At 44.2% G+C, this 15,218-nt stretch overlaps 1 protein-coding gene across 2 annotated transcripts; it reads right to left on the bottom strand.

Annotated features, from left to right (window-relative positions):
• Positions 1 to 1,950: 1,950 nt before the first annotated feature.
• On the bottom strand, positions 1,951 to 14,321 carry TNFRSF1A (TNF receptor superfamily member 1A). Of its 2 annotated transcripts, none has more exons than XM_048929967.1 (10): positions 14,153 to 14,321; positions 8,150 to 8,351; positions 7,727 to 7,855; positions 7,264 to 7,407; positions 5,607 to 5,688; positions 5,234 to 5,301; positions 4,888 to 5,010; positions 4,511 to 4,548; positions 3,631 to 3,784; positions 1,951 to 3,188 (listed from the first exon to the last, which is right to left on the bottom strand). In XM_048929967.1, exons 1-10 carry the CDS (start codon positions 14,189 to 14,191, stop codon positions 2,887 to 2,889), a joined length of 1,281 nt encoding a protein of 426 aa, XP_048785924.1. In that variant the 5' UTR covers positions 14,192 to 14,321; the 3' UTR covers positions 1,951 to 2,886. The 2 variants fall into 2 exon arrangements, with proteins under 2 accessions (XP_048785924.1, XP_048785919.1); XM_048929962.1 differs by lacking the exon at positions 14,153 to 14,321 and adding an exon at positions 13,368 to 13,614.
• Positions 14,322 to 15,218: the final 897 nt, after the last annotated feature.

The following is a 15,218-nucleotide window of genomic DNA, read 5'->3' as shown; positions in this document are numbered from 1 at the left end:
ATTGTGAATAAAATCTGCTTTATCACAGATACCAGCCTGGAAAATTATTTGGATATTTCCAACACATAGAATCACAGAATCGTGCAGGTTGGAAAAGACCTTCAAGATCACCAAATCCAACCACAGCCTAACCATACCACCCTAACTCTAACAACCTTTCACTAAATCATGTCCCCGAGCACCACATCCAAATGGTTTTTAAACACATCCAGGGATGGTGACTCAATCACCTCCCTGTGGAGCGTATTACAGTGCTTCACAACCCTTTCTGTAAAGAATTATTTCCTGATATCCAACCTAAAGTTCCTCTGGTGCAACCTGAGGCCATTTCCCCTCGTCCTGTCACTGCCACCAGTGAGAAGAGACCAGCCCTGCTCTTGCTGCAATCACCTGTCAGGTACTTGAAGAGAGCAATAGTGTTTCTCCTCAGTTTCCTTTTCCCCAGACTGAACAGCCCCAGTTCCTTCAGTCTCTCCTTATAGGGCATATTCTCCAAGCCCTTCACAAGCCTTGTTGCCCTAGAAGACTGGAAACCTCATCAATCACTACCTGAGATAGGCACGTATGTGTTAATGATCTCACAGATAACTGACGAACATGTACTACCTGTGGAAATAGAATGGACTCAGAATCACATCATCTTGGAAGGGCTTATGGTGCAAATACCCCAGTGCTTCCTGGTGCTGCTAATAAAGAATACCTGATTTAATGGTAGAAAAACTTTGCCATTCAGTTCCTATGCATTGATTTCTATCGTTCGCTTCTCACAACTATACCCACAATGTGCCAAAATGGCTTAGTTACTCTGAAGGTATCTTTAAAATCCTCTGAAGCCTCTCAACACCGCGAATTGCTTTCTGTATAATTAGTTTGGGCCTGCAGCCCCCAATGGCCTGGCAGCAGCCTACCATTGGCATACCTGGTTTCCCCGTTTCATCCGTAACATGAAGAGTACACCCTTCTAGTTATTATCATACTGCTGTTTGTTGAACACAGATTTCGAAAGAAACATAACAAGGATTTTATGATGAGCTTTGATTTTAAAAAGTGGCAAAACAAAGGCTGAAAATGGGACTTAAAGCAGGCTTCAGCTCCCAGCTGTGTTCTCAACAGCTTGGGCACATTTCATTTCTACACAAGTTTTCCCATCAATACAGGAGGAACTTACTGTCTGATTATACTGTTTTGGTTCCTTGGATAACTTGGATAAATACTTGCCTCAGCAAGAGTAACATTGAAGTATAATCTATTAGTATTCTTTTATAATTTTTTCATTGTTAAACCTCCAAATGCTTGCACATTGTTTCAAAATGAACTTTATGTAGGCATCCCAGTTGACTCTCAAATGTCTGAAATGACTTGCTTTCATTCCTAGTTCCTGCCCTCACAGATGTCTGTGTCTTAAGGGCACCTAAGCTGCTAAGCTTCACACAGAAAAGACTAATTTTTTTTTTATTATTTATTTTTTTTAAACACAAACCTTTTTCACCAGAGCAACAGCCCAGCTCATGTACAACCCACCCTTTCTGCTTCTGGAAGTCATTCTCCACTTTCTGCCCTCACCCACAGCCAGAGAAGTGAAGCTGATATGGACAAAAGCAGAATGGAGGCAGAGTTAAAAATATGAATTTTAATTTGGAGCACTTAGTGTATTTACAGTAGAAAGGTTCTCTCTAGTCAAGGGACAACAGATTTTTAAAAATCCACATTCACAAATATGTGGACCTGCACCTGATGCAGGCTAATTGCTTTTTGCTACTTCTGCTTCACTCAGGGTAACAGCCATGAGAAAACAATGGTGAGAGCTTGTAGATGGAATTAGACGTCTCTTATACCCAAGTAGCACTTACATAATGGAGTCCAGAAAGTAGTGTGAAGTTATCCAACAGCTGCTAAAAAATGTCTCATATATATGTACATATACACAGTCCCATTTGCAGCTAATCAGTGAATCATTCAGGGAGAGACAGGCAAGCAGACACAAGCCTACCAACCTGTGTGCAAGCACAGGTATTCAGGGACACTCACTGCCAGGTACAAAGGTACCTCCTCACCCACACAGACACGTGCATTCTTTTCCACTCAGCACTAGAACATACACACGTTTTGTTAATGCTGTTTCACATGGTTTTTACACACAAAAGAAACTTTAGAAAAAGCACCAACCCCTTCATCTGACTCACTGGCTCAGAATCCTTATTCCTCTTGAACCAGAGGGAAATGGGAGCGTGAAAAGGATAATGCCCTCCTGTTTCTCTGAGCCACCCCTTCTAAATCTCTGCAATGTCTGCCATAGTAAGAAGGCTGAAGGCGCAGCACTTTGTAGCTGATACCAAAAGGGAGCAATCCTCTCCTGCTCCCAGAAGTAATGTGCCAGTTGCAGGCATGTCCTCTCACAACTTCCCTTGAGTCAGATTTCGCAATCAAATGGCTGCAATGTGAGCCAGTTTAAGTATCTGATATTGCAGAAAAATACATCTGCAAAAAGTGAGTAAATATTTTAGCATTTGAACAGCCAGTTCAGCATTTGAACAGCCAGTTAGCCTGTCACGTGGTGAGTGAAGCACCTGCTTTAGCAACAACTTGTCTGCAGAGTAGCTGAGGTATCACGTCACTCTGAGCTCCTGTTTTCATCTTGATCAGAGTCCACGTATCACTTCCTTTACGAGGTGCTTTCCCTCTTTGGGAAAGGAGTTGTTGCAGAGGTGTCTCTTGGCTTAAAAGGAGTTGAACTAACATGGTGGCTGCAAAGCAAACGTCCAGCATATGCTGCTGCTGTTTCCAACAACCCATTTAAGGAGGGATAGAAAGATAGGAGGGAATGGGAAAAGAAAAACAAGAAACGGAGTTATGATCCTCTCTCAGAAGTCAGAGCAAGGGGAAAGATCAAAGATCACTGTGGAAACTGCAAGGTTGATGAGAGTTCTGGTTTAACAAAGCCTCTTGAATAGCTTCACTGCAGCCACTCAGCTCCATTTGGTTGAGAACGCAGCTGATGTGCTCCACAGTAGCAGCATGGCCCATCTGCAGTTTCCAGAGTCTGACCATTTCATACTGGGCATCTCGTAAACGTCGATGCTCCATCTCAATTCGCTCCAGATCATAGTCAGTCAGACCCAGACGCCTCACAAACTCTTTCCACCGAGATGGTGGTACATGATCCACCACAGTGTACAGAATAGCAGGGTCTGAAAGAAGAGAAGAAATAAAGTGTAAGAATCAGGGTTCTGCAGCCTGAAGGGGAACGTGTCTTAAGACTGTGCATTGCCCCCTCCTGTTCAGGTCTTCTATAGACCCACATGATGTCCAGACTCACTCTTAACCCTCAAAAAACAATGTGATACTTCCATATGCATTTATAAGGTTATGAGCAGACTTAAACATACAAGCTTAGGGCCTTGCTGCCACATTTTTGTTGAAAATAATAATAATAATAATAAAGAGGCATTAAAACTGACACTACGGCAGCATATGAGACAATCCATTCTGCTGGTTGCAAAAAATGGGCGACAGGGAAGTATGCATGCACATACACAGGGCATGCACACCTGGTAAGGTCTCATCCTCCCAGACATATCTGCATAATCAACTCCTGATTTGCCTAGGGAGGGATACTGGAGTTACACTTACTGTCTGGAAGCTGCCTCTTCCTGGCAGGTCTGACGCAGTCTGGTAGCTCGTGTGAACTTTGTAGCAGAGGTACAGATGGTGGTGCATTCACTAGCAATTCTTTTTCTTTCTGGATCTCAGGAAGGACAGCAATTGCACTTCCTTTTACCTCCACCTGAAAGAGACAATGTCTCAGTTCACAATCACCCACAGTAGCACAGTACTCCCATTGCAAGGAATCACCAGCTTTATAAAAGAAAATGTTGCAAAGATAGGTGGGAAGCAGCCCAAGTTTGATTTTTCCCTATATCTCTTTTTTAAGCAGAAGGCATCAAAAGTCTATTTCACAAGGAATTTAATTCTTCTTTGAACATCAAGAAAGTGGTAACTTCGAAGAAAGCCTGGAATCCCAACTCATCACCATTCTAGAAGTTCCACAGGCCACCTCTCTCAACAACCCTCTTTGTAACGCTGTGGGAACCCGACTTTGACTACTGCTCTTAATTGCTGCTGATTAACAACGCACCTGAGGAAACACTGTAAAGCTGGACTGAGAGGCTTATGGATTGAAGTTCTGAAGTGAAATAAAACCATCTAAATTTTCTCATCTTAAAATATATAAGGAGACAATGGGATTAAGGATTAGCTGTCTGAAAAAAACAATGCATCCAGAAAGAAAAAAAGTCAGGAGCTTGAAAAGCACCTCCTAGCAAAAAGAAAGTAAAATTTTAATGGTTCCACCCGCTACAATGAAAGACTTTTGAATTAAACAGCCCTATTATTCAGCCTATTTGAAAACACAAGGTTTGAAAACAGCCCATGGGGAACAATTTTACTCTGGATCCCAGGTTAACATGGTTGAAAGAGGAAGGGAAGCTCTTATAATCACCATCTTGCTCACCTCAGATACAGGCTCCTTGCTTGTCTGCGGCAAAGATACTTGAATGAAAAAGAAAGAAAACAAATTATTTTCACTTCCTCTCTTCCCAGAGAAAACAGGAAAGCAGCTATTCACAATCCTGACCTCAAAAGGTTTTTATAGCAAACTGTCATCTGCCAGAAATGAGCTCACATGCACTTCCAGTCACAACACAGAAGCAGAGCTGCAGGAAGCATACCAGCAAGCTTGGCTGTTGAGTTTTCATGTTCCTTCTGGCCTTGTATCAGAGCAGAGTAATGGATCCCACTGTCTTCCTCACACACGTGTGCATGCATACATTCACACATCTGAGTGATGTCTATCACAGTTAGTATCACAGCATATGCTGCTATACTCACCACAGGAGTAGAAAGAAGAAGCTATCCCATTTTTCTGAACCAGCTTCACTGCTTTATTTACAATGTAGAGGACACAGATAACTACAATTATTGCCACAATGATGCCAAGAATAAGGTTCCCATCTGGACAAAAGGGAGAGGGCAAATGAGTGAGTGACTGAGAAAGGAACAGGTAAGTACTTAAATACTCGAGAAAGAAGAGCAAGGGAGCGCATGCAAATGGTAGTGAGAAAAAGAATAATGATTTGAAACAGTAAAGAGAGCAAGGGGATGACAGGTAATGTCAAGAAAACAAAAGTTCACACTGAAAAGATTCCATTGTCCCTGAGGTTCCCCCAGTACTCACTTAGCTCAGATGAATTCGGAGAGGTAGTCACTGGGCTATTGCACTGCAAGCACTCTTCTCCAATGCAGCTGAAAGAGTAAATCAGAGATGTGAGCATGCAACACCAGACATTTGCAGCAATCCTAGAATGAGTCCAGAGGAGCCTGCAAAGCAAAGCAATGTAGTGTATTTATTGACTGTGGTCCTCAGTGGTTCTCCACAATGACTACATGGAGAGGACTGGAATGGAGGACAATACTAATTGCCCCGAAAAGCCAGAGTCGTGTAAACTCAAGATGGACAGAACCTTGAGAAAAATTCCCTCCCCTTGTAGAACTTGAATCAGCTCTCTCTCCTATTTGACAGTCACACAGAGAAAAAGAAAAAAGCCTACCTGTTGCAATGCTTGCAAACGTTATTAAGTGTCAGGAAGAACATAGGCTTACACCTGCAAATTGCATCTCTGTCCTTTGAACCTGCAGAGAAAAGAAGAAAGTCTTGGCAAAATCTGGACAACAAAGAAACCAAAAGGAGAAAAATTCATCCCAAGACAGGTGAGAGATTATTCCTCTTTGAGCCTGAAGAACTGTTACTGGAGAAAGAAGACTCAGTTTACTTGGGGCAGGGGAAGAAGAAAATAACAATAAAGGTGAGCGCATCACTGTTCTGGTAGGTCAGACACCTCTGTTGAGGTTGGGAAAAGGAAAAAAAAAAAAAAAAAAAAAGAAAAGACTGCATCTGAGATTCTGAGCTGGGTCTGATGGATAAGAATTGTTGCAATGCAGAATGGGGAAAGTCACTCCAGTTCAAGTGTGACAGGAAGGGGAAATTGCATTAGGCAAAAATAAGGAAGAAGTGGTCTCTGAGCAGCTGGGACTGCTGAGGAAGTCAGTCCACAGCAGGGAGAAATCACTTCAAGCCATAGGACACACATATTCACGCTTGTGATCTGTTGTTCTGTGACTATGAAGGGTGAGAAATTGAAAAGTTATTGCTTTTAAGCAAGCCACAGCACAAGTGCTGAAATTAACAATAACAAAAAAAAAAAAACAGGCAAGAGTAGTGAAGAAAAGGCAAAGTTAAAAGAAGAGAGGTAAAAAGGCGCTAGAATAAGCAGCATACATTCTGTTACATGTGAGGGACAAGACAAAGATCAGACAAGGGAATGAAGTCACTCAAGGACAGTGTATGATGATGACCCTTGAGAGCAGGTGTAAGCACACAAACTGTAAGCGAGTTCATTAAACTCCACAGGGAATGCATTTAAAAAGAGACCAAAAAAATCACATTGAAGGGGACAGGAAAAGCAGAATTTATGAGGAAGAGGGATTGCTTTAGGACAGCGAGGTAAGGAGCATTTAAGGGATGTGAGCAGAATTAGACTTCAGGACAAACTGGAAGGTGGCAAACAGAATGGGGTTAACATCTCTGATCCCCCACTAGAAAGGAGACAGGTTGGGATAGCTAACATGGCTAGTTCTTTCAGACATCTGCACCATCCCCACATCCCAGTGATGGCAATGAAATGCACTTGGTATACTTCAGTATTACATTAAGATGCTGCACGGTATACTGTGATGGTTCAGCATTCAACTGATGAGCAATTCAACTGGACACTGACAACAGTGGCATTTTCAGCCTCTATACCTACAGTGTGTAGAGCAGTTAGTAAGGGAAATGCAACGAGCATAAGGAGAAATATCCAAGGAAAGACAAAAAGAGGAAAGCAAGTAGGAAATTGGCATTCAAACATAAAGATATTAGTTCAGTACATGCAAGGAAGGCAGAGCTACTGAAATTAAGTAGCAAATATATCATAATAGCCAACACAAGAAAACACACATTAAGGTATAGCCTGTGACAGAAAACAGGAACTGATTCCAAGGCAGGCAAAAAATGACAGTCTTCCTCAGGAAAGCAGGCAAGCAAGACAGAGTTGTCCCAAAGCTAAGATCACTTAAAGGCAAGCTGCTGCAGCACGTTAGCAAGCAAGGAGAAGGATGCTAACATCTATCATAATGGCATCTGTACCATACCCATGCTATACTCACAGTTGGCAATAACTCCATTAACACATGGGCTGCAGTTCTTGCACTGGAAGAAATCAGCCTGGCCAAACTGATATTGATTCTTCCGACAGCCACACACAGTATCCTGCTTTAGGGTGCATGGGGTCTCTTCTATCTGCTGCAATTCTGAGGAAAAGAATGAAAAGTGACTGTACCAACCCCACCTTCAGCTCAGACAATTAAGACAACAGGTGTTATTAGCCCCTAATCTACACACAGGGAAAAAAGAAAAAAAAAAAAAAAAAGAACAAAGGCTGCAAAGAGCATCTCAGACTGTAGTAACTTTGCAAGTCTTATCCCTGTTGTCCCTGAATCCCTTCCCCTACGCTGTCCCTGTACCCACTCAGTCACTTTTTTTCCAGGCTTGCTCACTCATCTTGCCACCCCCTCCAGACCCTCACCTACTAACACCACCCATGTTTCTCAGGACCCACAGATAACTCACCTGCACGGCATCGTGTACACTGGAAGCATTTTTTCATGATGTTGTCAACAGCTGTGAACGTGCCATTAGGACAGGGAAGACAGACAGGGGCCTGGTCAGGCCATTTACAGTCTTTTGACTTGTAGGTACCTGCAACAAAAACAGCTTAAGAGAGATCTGACAGGAAGATACACATGTTGTCTTACGGAGAATTGGAGTCACTGAATCCTCAAAGAAACCCTGGAGTCAACACAGAAAGGACTGAGCATGCTGCTTCTCACGAGCATGGAGGAGACTGACAGTCCAAGAGAAGAGGCAGGGAGAAAGAATTCCTACCAAGGAAATGGAGCACTGATGTAGCTAGAGGACAAGATAGTTTGAGAGCACCGGACAAGGGAATGCAATTGAGGTGAAGAGTAATGCACTTATTCTACTGTACTGTACCTGCATGGCACCTCATGCAGCAGTGGGTCCCTTTGGGATGTAGATATTGTCCAAGCTGACACCGCACTTGCCTCTTTTCTCTCCTCAAGATGTTAAAGGGATATCTTCCATCCAAAGTTACCCGACGGAGTTGCAGCATATATGGCACTGGAGCAATTCCCTCTGATTCATCCATCAGCACACAGACAAATGTTAGGATAACCTGCAAACAGGGAAAGGGAGAAAAACAAAGAAAAACATTAGAGAATCTCCCATCTCCTGGCAGACTGCACAGTTGACTTCAGCAGAGTACAGTATTAGAGGGAGTCATGCCTGTCACCTCTATTATTAATACAAGCTAGCTGTACACAGAGCAAATATTTCTTGTGAGGTACAACATATAGATGGAATGCCTTGAAGATGCTGCAGCTTGCAGGAAAATTACTCAAGAGCAAAGGAATGCTTTCATTAGGGAAAAGAACAAGTCAATCTCAAAACAGTTCCAGAAAGAAGAATGCATCCAGTACTTGCAGAACAACTGAATAAGTAAACCAGATGGCAAGTCTGGAATAAAAAGGCGCAGAATGATATCACAGTAGGCAAGTACAGAAAAGCTTCAAAACTTTTTACTGAGCAGGCCAGCCCTAGAGAAGTGGGAAATATAGGTATTCGACTTCTCCCCAGCAAATACATTTTTCGTTTTAAACTGATACTGTTAGCAGTCAGTCTGAGCAGCCTGCCACAAAGCTCTAGACTTTTTCTTTTTTACGCCTTTAAGATTTACTTTCCAGTTTTAATTTTGAAGGTTACTGTTACCAAGAATTTTAACAACAAAATCTTATTATATTATAATCTAATAATTTAATTAGGATTACTTTATAAAATGATTACATTATTATTTATTTTAACAATAAAAATATTATGATTGCCTTGACTGCAGTACGATGTGTGCGTGTATGCACTGGAAGGAACAGCAAAACAAAGAGTTAAAAGAACAGCTTGAATTGGTAATGAAGGACACCATTCCCAGCAGTAGAATTGAGAAATGTGCTTTCTGTGTCATGGCCAAAAGGTCTGCATCCTGCTAGGACCACAGAACAGATGACTCATCAGCCAAAGACCCTGCGCATGAGAATGTAGGCAGGCTCAGCACAACACATGAAGAAGAACCTTAGCCTGCAGCCCCAACAGAAAAAGTAGACCCTGGACACATATTCCAACCACGCACTCAGACAAGCCAAAATTAAACAACATCAAAATGAAAAGGAATACCATCTCTCCATCTCTCCTGCCCACACAATTTCACACTGAGCTTCATTATATTAACATTTCCACACTGCAATGTGTTCCCAGCTTTCATTTTTGAAATCAGTGAGGTACCTTGCTGCACAAGCTCAACTACAACTACAGAGCTCTCTTTTTTGCTTGCTTTTTTTTTTTTTTGGGGGGGGGGGGGGGGGGGGGGGGGGCAGGGCTAGGAGAGCTGTAGCAAAAGAGCAGCAAACCAGTAAGGGTAAACCACAACGCTGATACCAGTTTTGTGGTTGCAGTATTCAGAGAGGATATGCAAAAAGCGATGGCTATGACAGCCCCACACAATCCTGTTTCTCTCCCAAAACTGAAGCCCTGGAGGAGAAAGTTAACACATTTAAAACCTTAAGAAGGCTAGGCCTTGGCAAACTCTGACAAAGCAATAACTCAGTTTTTTCCAAGAATTTCAGAGCTCTTTGTCACACAACAGACATATTCAATACACCAGCTGCTAAAATGGTAACAATTAAAAAAAAAAAAAAAAAAAAAAAAAAGAAATCACACATGCAAATAGCTATCATTTCAAGCTTGATTAGCTGACCACAGGATAAATGCAAACATTCCAAAATTAAGTAAGAAACAAAACTTGTTCCAGCAGCTGACAGCCTCGCAAGATTGACTGTCTGCAGGAAAATGGGTAAAAGATCATTCACACAGATGGTCTGATAGTAACAATAAAAACTGATCCTTCAGCCAATGATGCATCTTCCAACAAGGGAATATATACAGCTAGACCAAAAGTCAAACAAGCCAGTAATATAAACAACAGAGGGAAGCATCAAGCATCAAGCCAAAAACAGATGCGAGATTGGACAGATACTTCTTCAGAAAGGAAAGGAAAACAGGAAAGGTGTTTGCAATCATTCAGATTAAGTGAAAGCATATCAATAAGTGTAATCAAACCAGAATCAGCACATTAATTATTACTGATTGAAATCTGAGGATCAGATTGTGTCAGACCACAGATGACTCACAGCCAATGATTCAGCCCTTAAAAAAAAAAAAAAAGAAAGAAAGAAAGAAAAAAAAAATACCACCATCTTAAGCAACTCCCGGACCATTCAGCAACTACACTTGTTTACACCCACAATAAACCTAAAAGAGTTCAGGAAATTATCAAGCAAGGAAGCCTCAAGTCTAGGCAGCAGGTCACCAAGACAGAGTTTACAGGTCCTGTACAAGTGAAATGGGTGATTCTCCACTGCTGGATATACAACTCTATGCTCCTATCTCACTCGCCAGGAGAACAAACAAGTGCCCAAAAACCAGCACCGCTCAGAAAAATGGACAGCCTGGATTACTGAAGCTGAATGATAACTCAAACCACCAAACCACATTGTGCACACCGGTGATTCATGGTTTTAGCTAGCGGGGACTGCCCAGGAAAAACGAGTCAGCAGAAACTCAAGGCTTCACTTCTGAAACTGACGCAGAAATAAACAAAATACTGCAGGCAAAAACATGCACAGCTTTCTCAAAACATTTCACTCCTCCAGGTGACAGCCACACATGCATGCTCATCACCTGGGAGGCAATCCTAGCTCCTTTTCAGACCTTCCACGCAACTTGGTGGATGACAGCTCCAGTTGATACAACAGTGTCATGCAAACTAGTAGGTCGGGGAGTTGGGAAAAAAAACAAGAGTGAGGAGACTCCAAAGAAATCAGGGTGCAGTATTACCCTTCTTGTGTGACTGCTTCAGCCAAAAGCTCCTTCTTTGAGGTTTTTAGAGATTTTGATGTACAAAGATGCATGGGAAACCGGCACTTCTGCTTTCGGCGCTGAGAAATGTATATTAAAGCAACATTTACAGGAAGCTTTTTTCATTGCTCACTAAAACCTGGAAAGGTCACGAGGAGGATACATTAGCTATTATTATACATAATCCTCCGTTTTATAAAGATCAAATGGTGGAATTCTGGGCCTTGTCTAAAACCAGGAGACTGTGCCTGCGTCCTGAGCACACACGCACAACCACCACCCAGCAGTCTGACCCTGAGGGTGCAGCCACACACCTCAAATCAGAGCACTGTTCCGATGGGGGCCTCCCCCTTCACACTTCCCTTCCCAGGGCTTTAATTTTGAGAGAGGAGCTGCTAAGCTGGGCAGCTGTCCTGGGGCCACGCACAGGTCCCTGTATCAGTGATTCACTAGGTGGATTTTTTTAGGAGTCAAGTAATTGCCACATGCTGAATCCAATTCCTTAGAATCGACAACCTCTGTTTAACAGAAAAAATGTAATGATGTTTCTTTGAGATCCTCCTTCTGTTCTCAGGTTCACTAGGCTGGATTTTCAGGCATGCCAAGAAAGCACAGGGACAAGGCCAAGACCATAACATAGAATATCCTGCTCTGTCCCAAATAAAAGCAAAGCCACCTTGGGATGACCAAAGACAATATTGTCTTTACCTCAAATAATAAGACTAGTTCAAAGTAAACCTGTAGATTAGAAAAATAAAGCCATCCAAATTGGCAATACTGATTGCTTGTGAGAACTGAAATTACCATGCAATGCTGATTGGCACAGGCCCAGCTTCATTTGGCTGGAAGTCATCAAAAATAGAAATGAAAATTGCACTAATAAGCAGATACAAATGGAATGAACTTGGATGGACAAAGCAGAAATCCAAGCAGATGCTATGAACTCTTAGGAAGGGACTTAAGAACAAAACAGAGTGTGCTGTTACATACAAATCCATGAGGACCCCACACTTGGAATCCAGACTATTGGGCTGGTCCCCCGTCCTAAGAATGTGAGTTAACCCAGAAATGACAATGGACAGAGCTACAGAACAGCTGCTACAAGAAAAGTGATTTAAAAACGCCACTCTGTAAAAGAGGCAGCTGAGAAGTGAGTCCCAAAGTCACGAACACCATGGAGAAGATGAAACAGGATGGCTGTTCTCCATTTCTTCCAAAGAAAAAACTGACAGATCTCACAAGAAACATACAAGTGACAGGTACCAAACACACAGAGAGGTATTTTTTAGGCCAACACCCAGCCAAGGAGTGGGGCTCCCCACCAGGAATATGCCAGGACTCCAAAAGCGACCACCACATCTGTCAGCAGGAGAAACATGCGCAGGGCTCCTAGGACAAAGACACTGTTCTGACTTGGGAATTTCACAGATGTCTGGAAGCTGGGAAACTTCTATTTTCCAGTATCACACGCTTGCCCTGGTCTGAAACCTCAACAGACGAACAAGACATGGTGCCCAATGCCTCTGGTAACAAACAGGGCAGCTGAGTTTACAGCTCTTGTGAAAAGAGGCTTCCAGTTTCAAAACCTTAGCCTTCAACATCAACCACTGTCAGAAGCACCCTTGTAACTGTTTCATCATTTTTTCTCATAAAACCAAACCAACTTTATATTTATTTATTTATATGCAAACACTGGCCTCAGTGAAGGGAGCCATCATTTTTTCCACTACTAAAGTTGTGGGAATACATGGTGAAAACACAGAGGATGAGGAAATGAGGTTAAGAATGCAAAGAGAATGCATACGAACAAGTTATAGTAAATCTTTAAGAATCAGAAAAACAGAATAGAGACATCAAAGAAGTAAGAAAGGCCATGAGAGCATGAGGGTGAATGCAGAAAGGAAAATAAGCAGTAGATAAAAGGACAAGCAACAGAGCGGGAATTGTAACGCTGACGAAAACAGCATGATTTTATGGAAAAGGCATAAATTATCTGTAACGAGCATGTGGTGCAATTACAAAGTTGACTCTGACCAAAGGTAAGTAGGAGGGAAATAATTCCCTGAAAAAGAACAGTAATCCTACTAAGGAGCACTCTTCCTCCACCACACCATGTAACTGAGGACAAGGTAACATATCAAGGAATTCAATGCCTTCTGTGCATTTTGTTTCTAATAACATCAGTAATATTACATACGGCATATGAATTACAGAAAAATACACGTACCACTATCATTAGGTCAGAAATGTGCTTTTTCAGGTTTGCTGCTTTAAAACCTGTATGCAAGCCACCTCTACAAATCCCAACCAGGCTCTGAGATGCCAGCGCTCTGCAGTCAGGTGAAGGGGTGGAGCGCTTCGCAGCCCCAACCATGCTGCCTTGCCAGGAGCTAAAGGACAAGACAGTCAGCCAGCTGAAGTTTGAGAAACACTTAGAAATTGGATCCAGGGTCGCCAAGAAGGAAATTTACCAGCCAACTCGCTTTGTAATGCCCCCCCAGCTGCAGAGGTCGGGCACAGCCGCCGCTCGCCCTGCACAGGGCAGCACAGCAGACAGCAACAGCGCCCACAGACACCAGGACTGCCCGACGGCGGAGCTTTCCCAGCGCCCTGGGGCAGCGGCAGCCTCGCGAACGGGAGCGGCCCGCGGTGCCTCGGGAGTTAACGGCCTCTGGGAAGCCGTCACGCATTCCTGTAAATCCAGCGGTGCGTTCCCTGACTCAGGGATAAATCCCGGAAACGGCGCAGCCCCGCCTACCCCCGGGACAGACCTCCTGGCCCGCGCCCCCCGCTCCCCTCAGCGAGAGAAAATGGGCGCTGCGGGGCGCTGCCGCGGGGTAACACGAACCCCGGCAGCGGGCTACGAATCGAATTCCCGGATCGATCCCACAGCGGAGGGCTCACCCGGCCGTGGATCCGGGGCCGACGTCTCCCAGTTTGCCCCCTCCGAGCCGCTGCCCGCAGCCCCGTCCCGAGCTCGGGGTGCGGCAGAACCCCCTCTGAGTGACTTACCGTCCCCAGCGAGCTGCGGGGCAGCGCCAGTCCGCGCATGGCTCTGCGCCCCTCTACGTCCCCATAGCGGGGTCCCGGCGCGCAGAGAAGCCGGCGACGCAGCCCAGCCCCGGACGGAGCGGCGCGGAGCGAAACCAGCCCGTCTCCAACTTCCTGCCGGCGGCAGCAGCAGCAGCAGCTAGGCGGCAGGAAAGAGGGCGGCGAGACACCGAGCTCCCTGCCCTCCCCCGCGCAGGACGGGCGCAGATCCGAAGGCAGCTGCCGTGTGCCGGGGCGGTGCCACTTCCAGCCTGGGGCGCGAAGAACGAAGGTTTCACCGCACGCTGAGCGCAGAGCTGCAGAGCTGAACTGAGCGGCGGCGGTCTCATGCGGCACCTCTTGCCGCTTTCTGGCAAAAAGTTATCTGTTAGTGCCGGTTTTCTCTGAAGTGGGCAATCTGGAGGAAAGTAATGGGTAGTATCGTGTGACTGAAACAATAAATATACGGAATTGGAGCAGAATGAAGCTTGCTGCAATCTTACATTTCCTTGCATGTGGCCTTGCTGTTCTTCAGGTACAAGCTCATGGGAAACTGAACCACTCGGCTGTAAGGCAGTAACTTGGCATTTTAACTGCCTTGTAAACACGTTTGTTTGTTTGTTTGTCTGTTTGTAAGATTTCTTGGTCAGCCCAGCTTGCATATGTTTTGAGAATACATGCCCCGCATGTACTATTTTTGGTAAAACATACATTTCCCATATGTGTCAGTGAACCACCTGCATCAATGTTGTAAGGCAAAAGCGCAGTGCAGGCAACTTTTGGGATGAGCTCTGCTTCATTCAGTATTTACTTCTAAAGACAGCATTTAACAGCGTATTCAGAGAAGTGGCTTAATCATCCAGAACTTGCCTTTATCTGCTGCCCCTTAAGCCCTGAGTTGTTTCAGCTCCAGGTGCAGGAGTTAGCCAATGGGGAAAGGGCTCACTAGCATTGGGGTATGGGGATAAGAGAGGGGCTGCGTTCCCAAAAAATGTGAGGGTCCCCACAGGGGTATGCCCCAGTGGACTCTCCCTTTATTCAAATAAAG

Source organism: Lagopus muta, chromosome 1, assembly GCF_023343835.1.
Source record: "Lagopus muta isolate bLagMut1 chromosome 1, bLagMut1 primary, whole genome shotgun sequence".
Lineage (NCBI taxonomy): Eukaryota > Metazoa > Chordata > Aves > Galliformes > Phasianidae > Lagopus > Lagopus muta.
The sequence above is the reverse complement of the archived record's forward strand: the minus strand, read 5'-3'. Positions and strand labels throughout refer to the sequence as shown.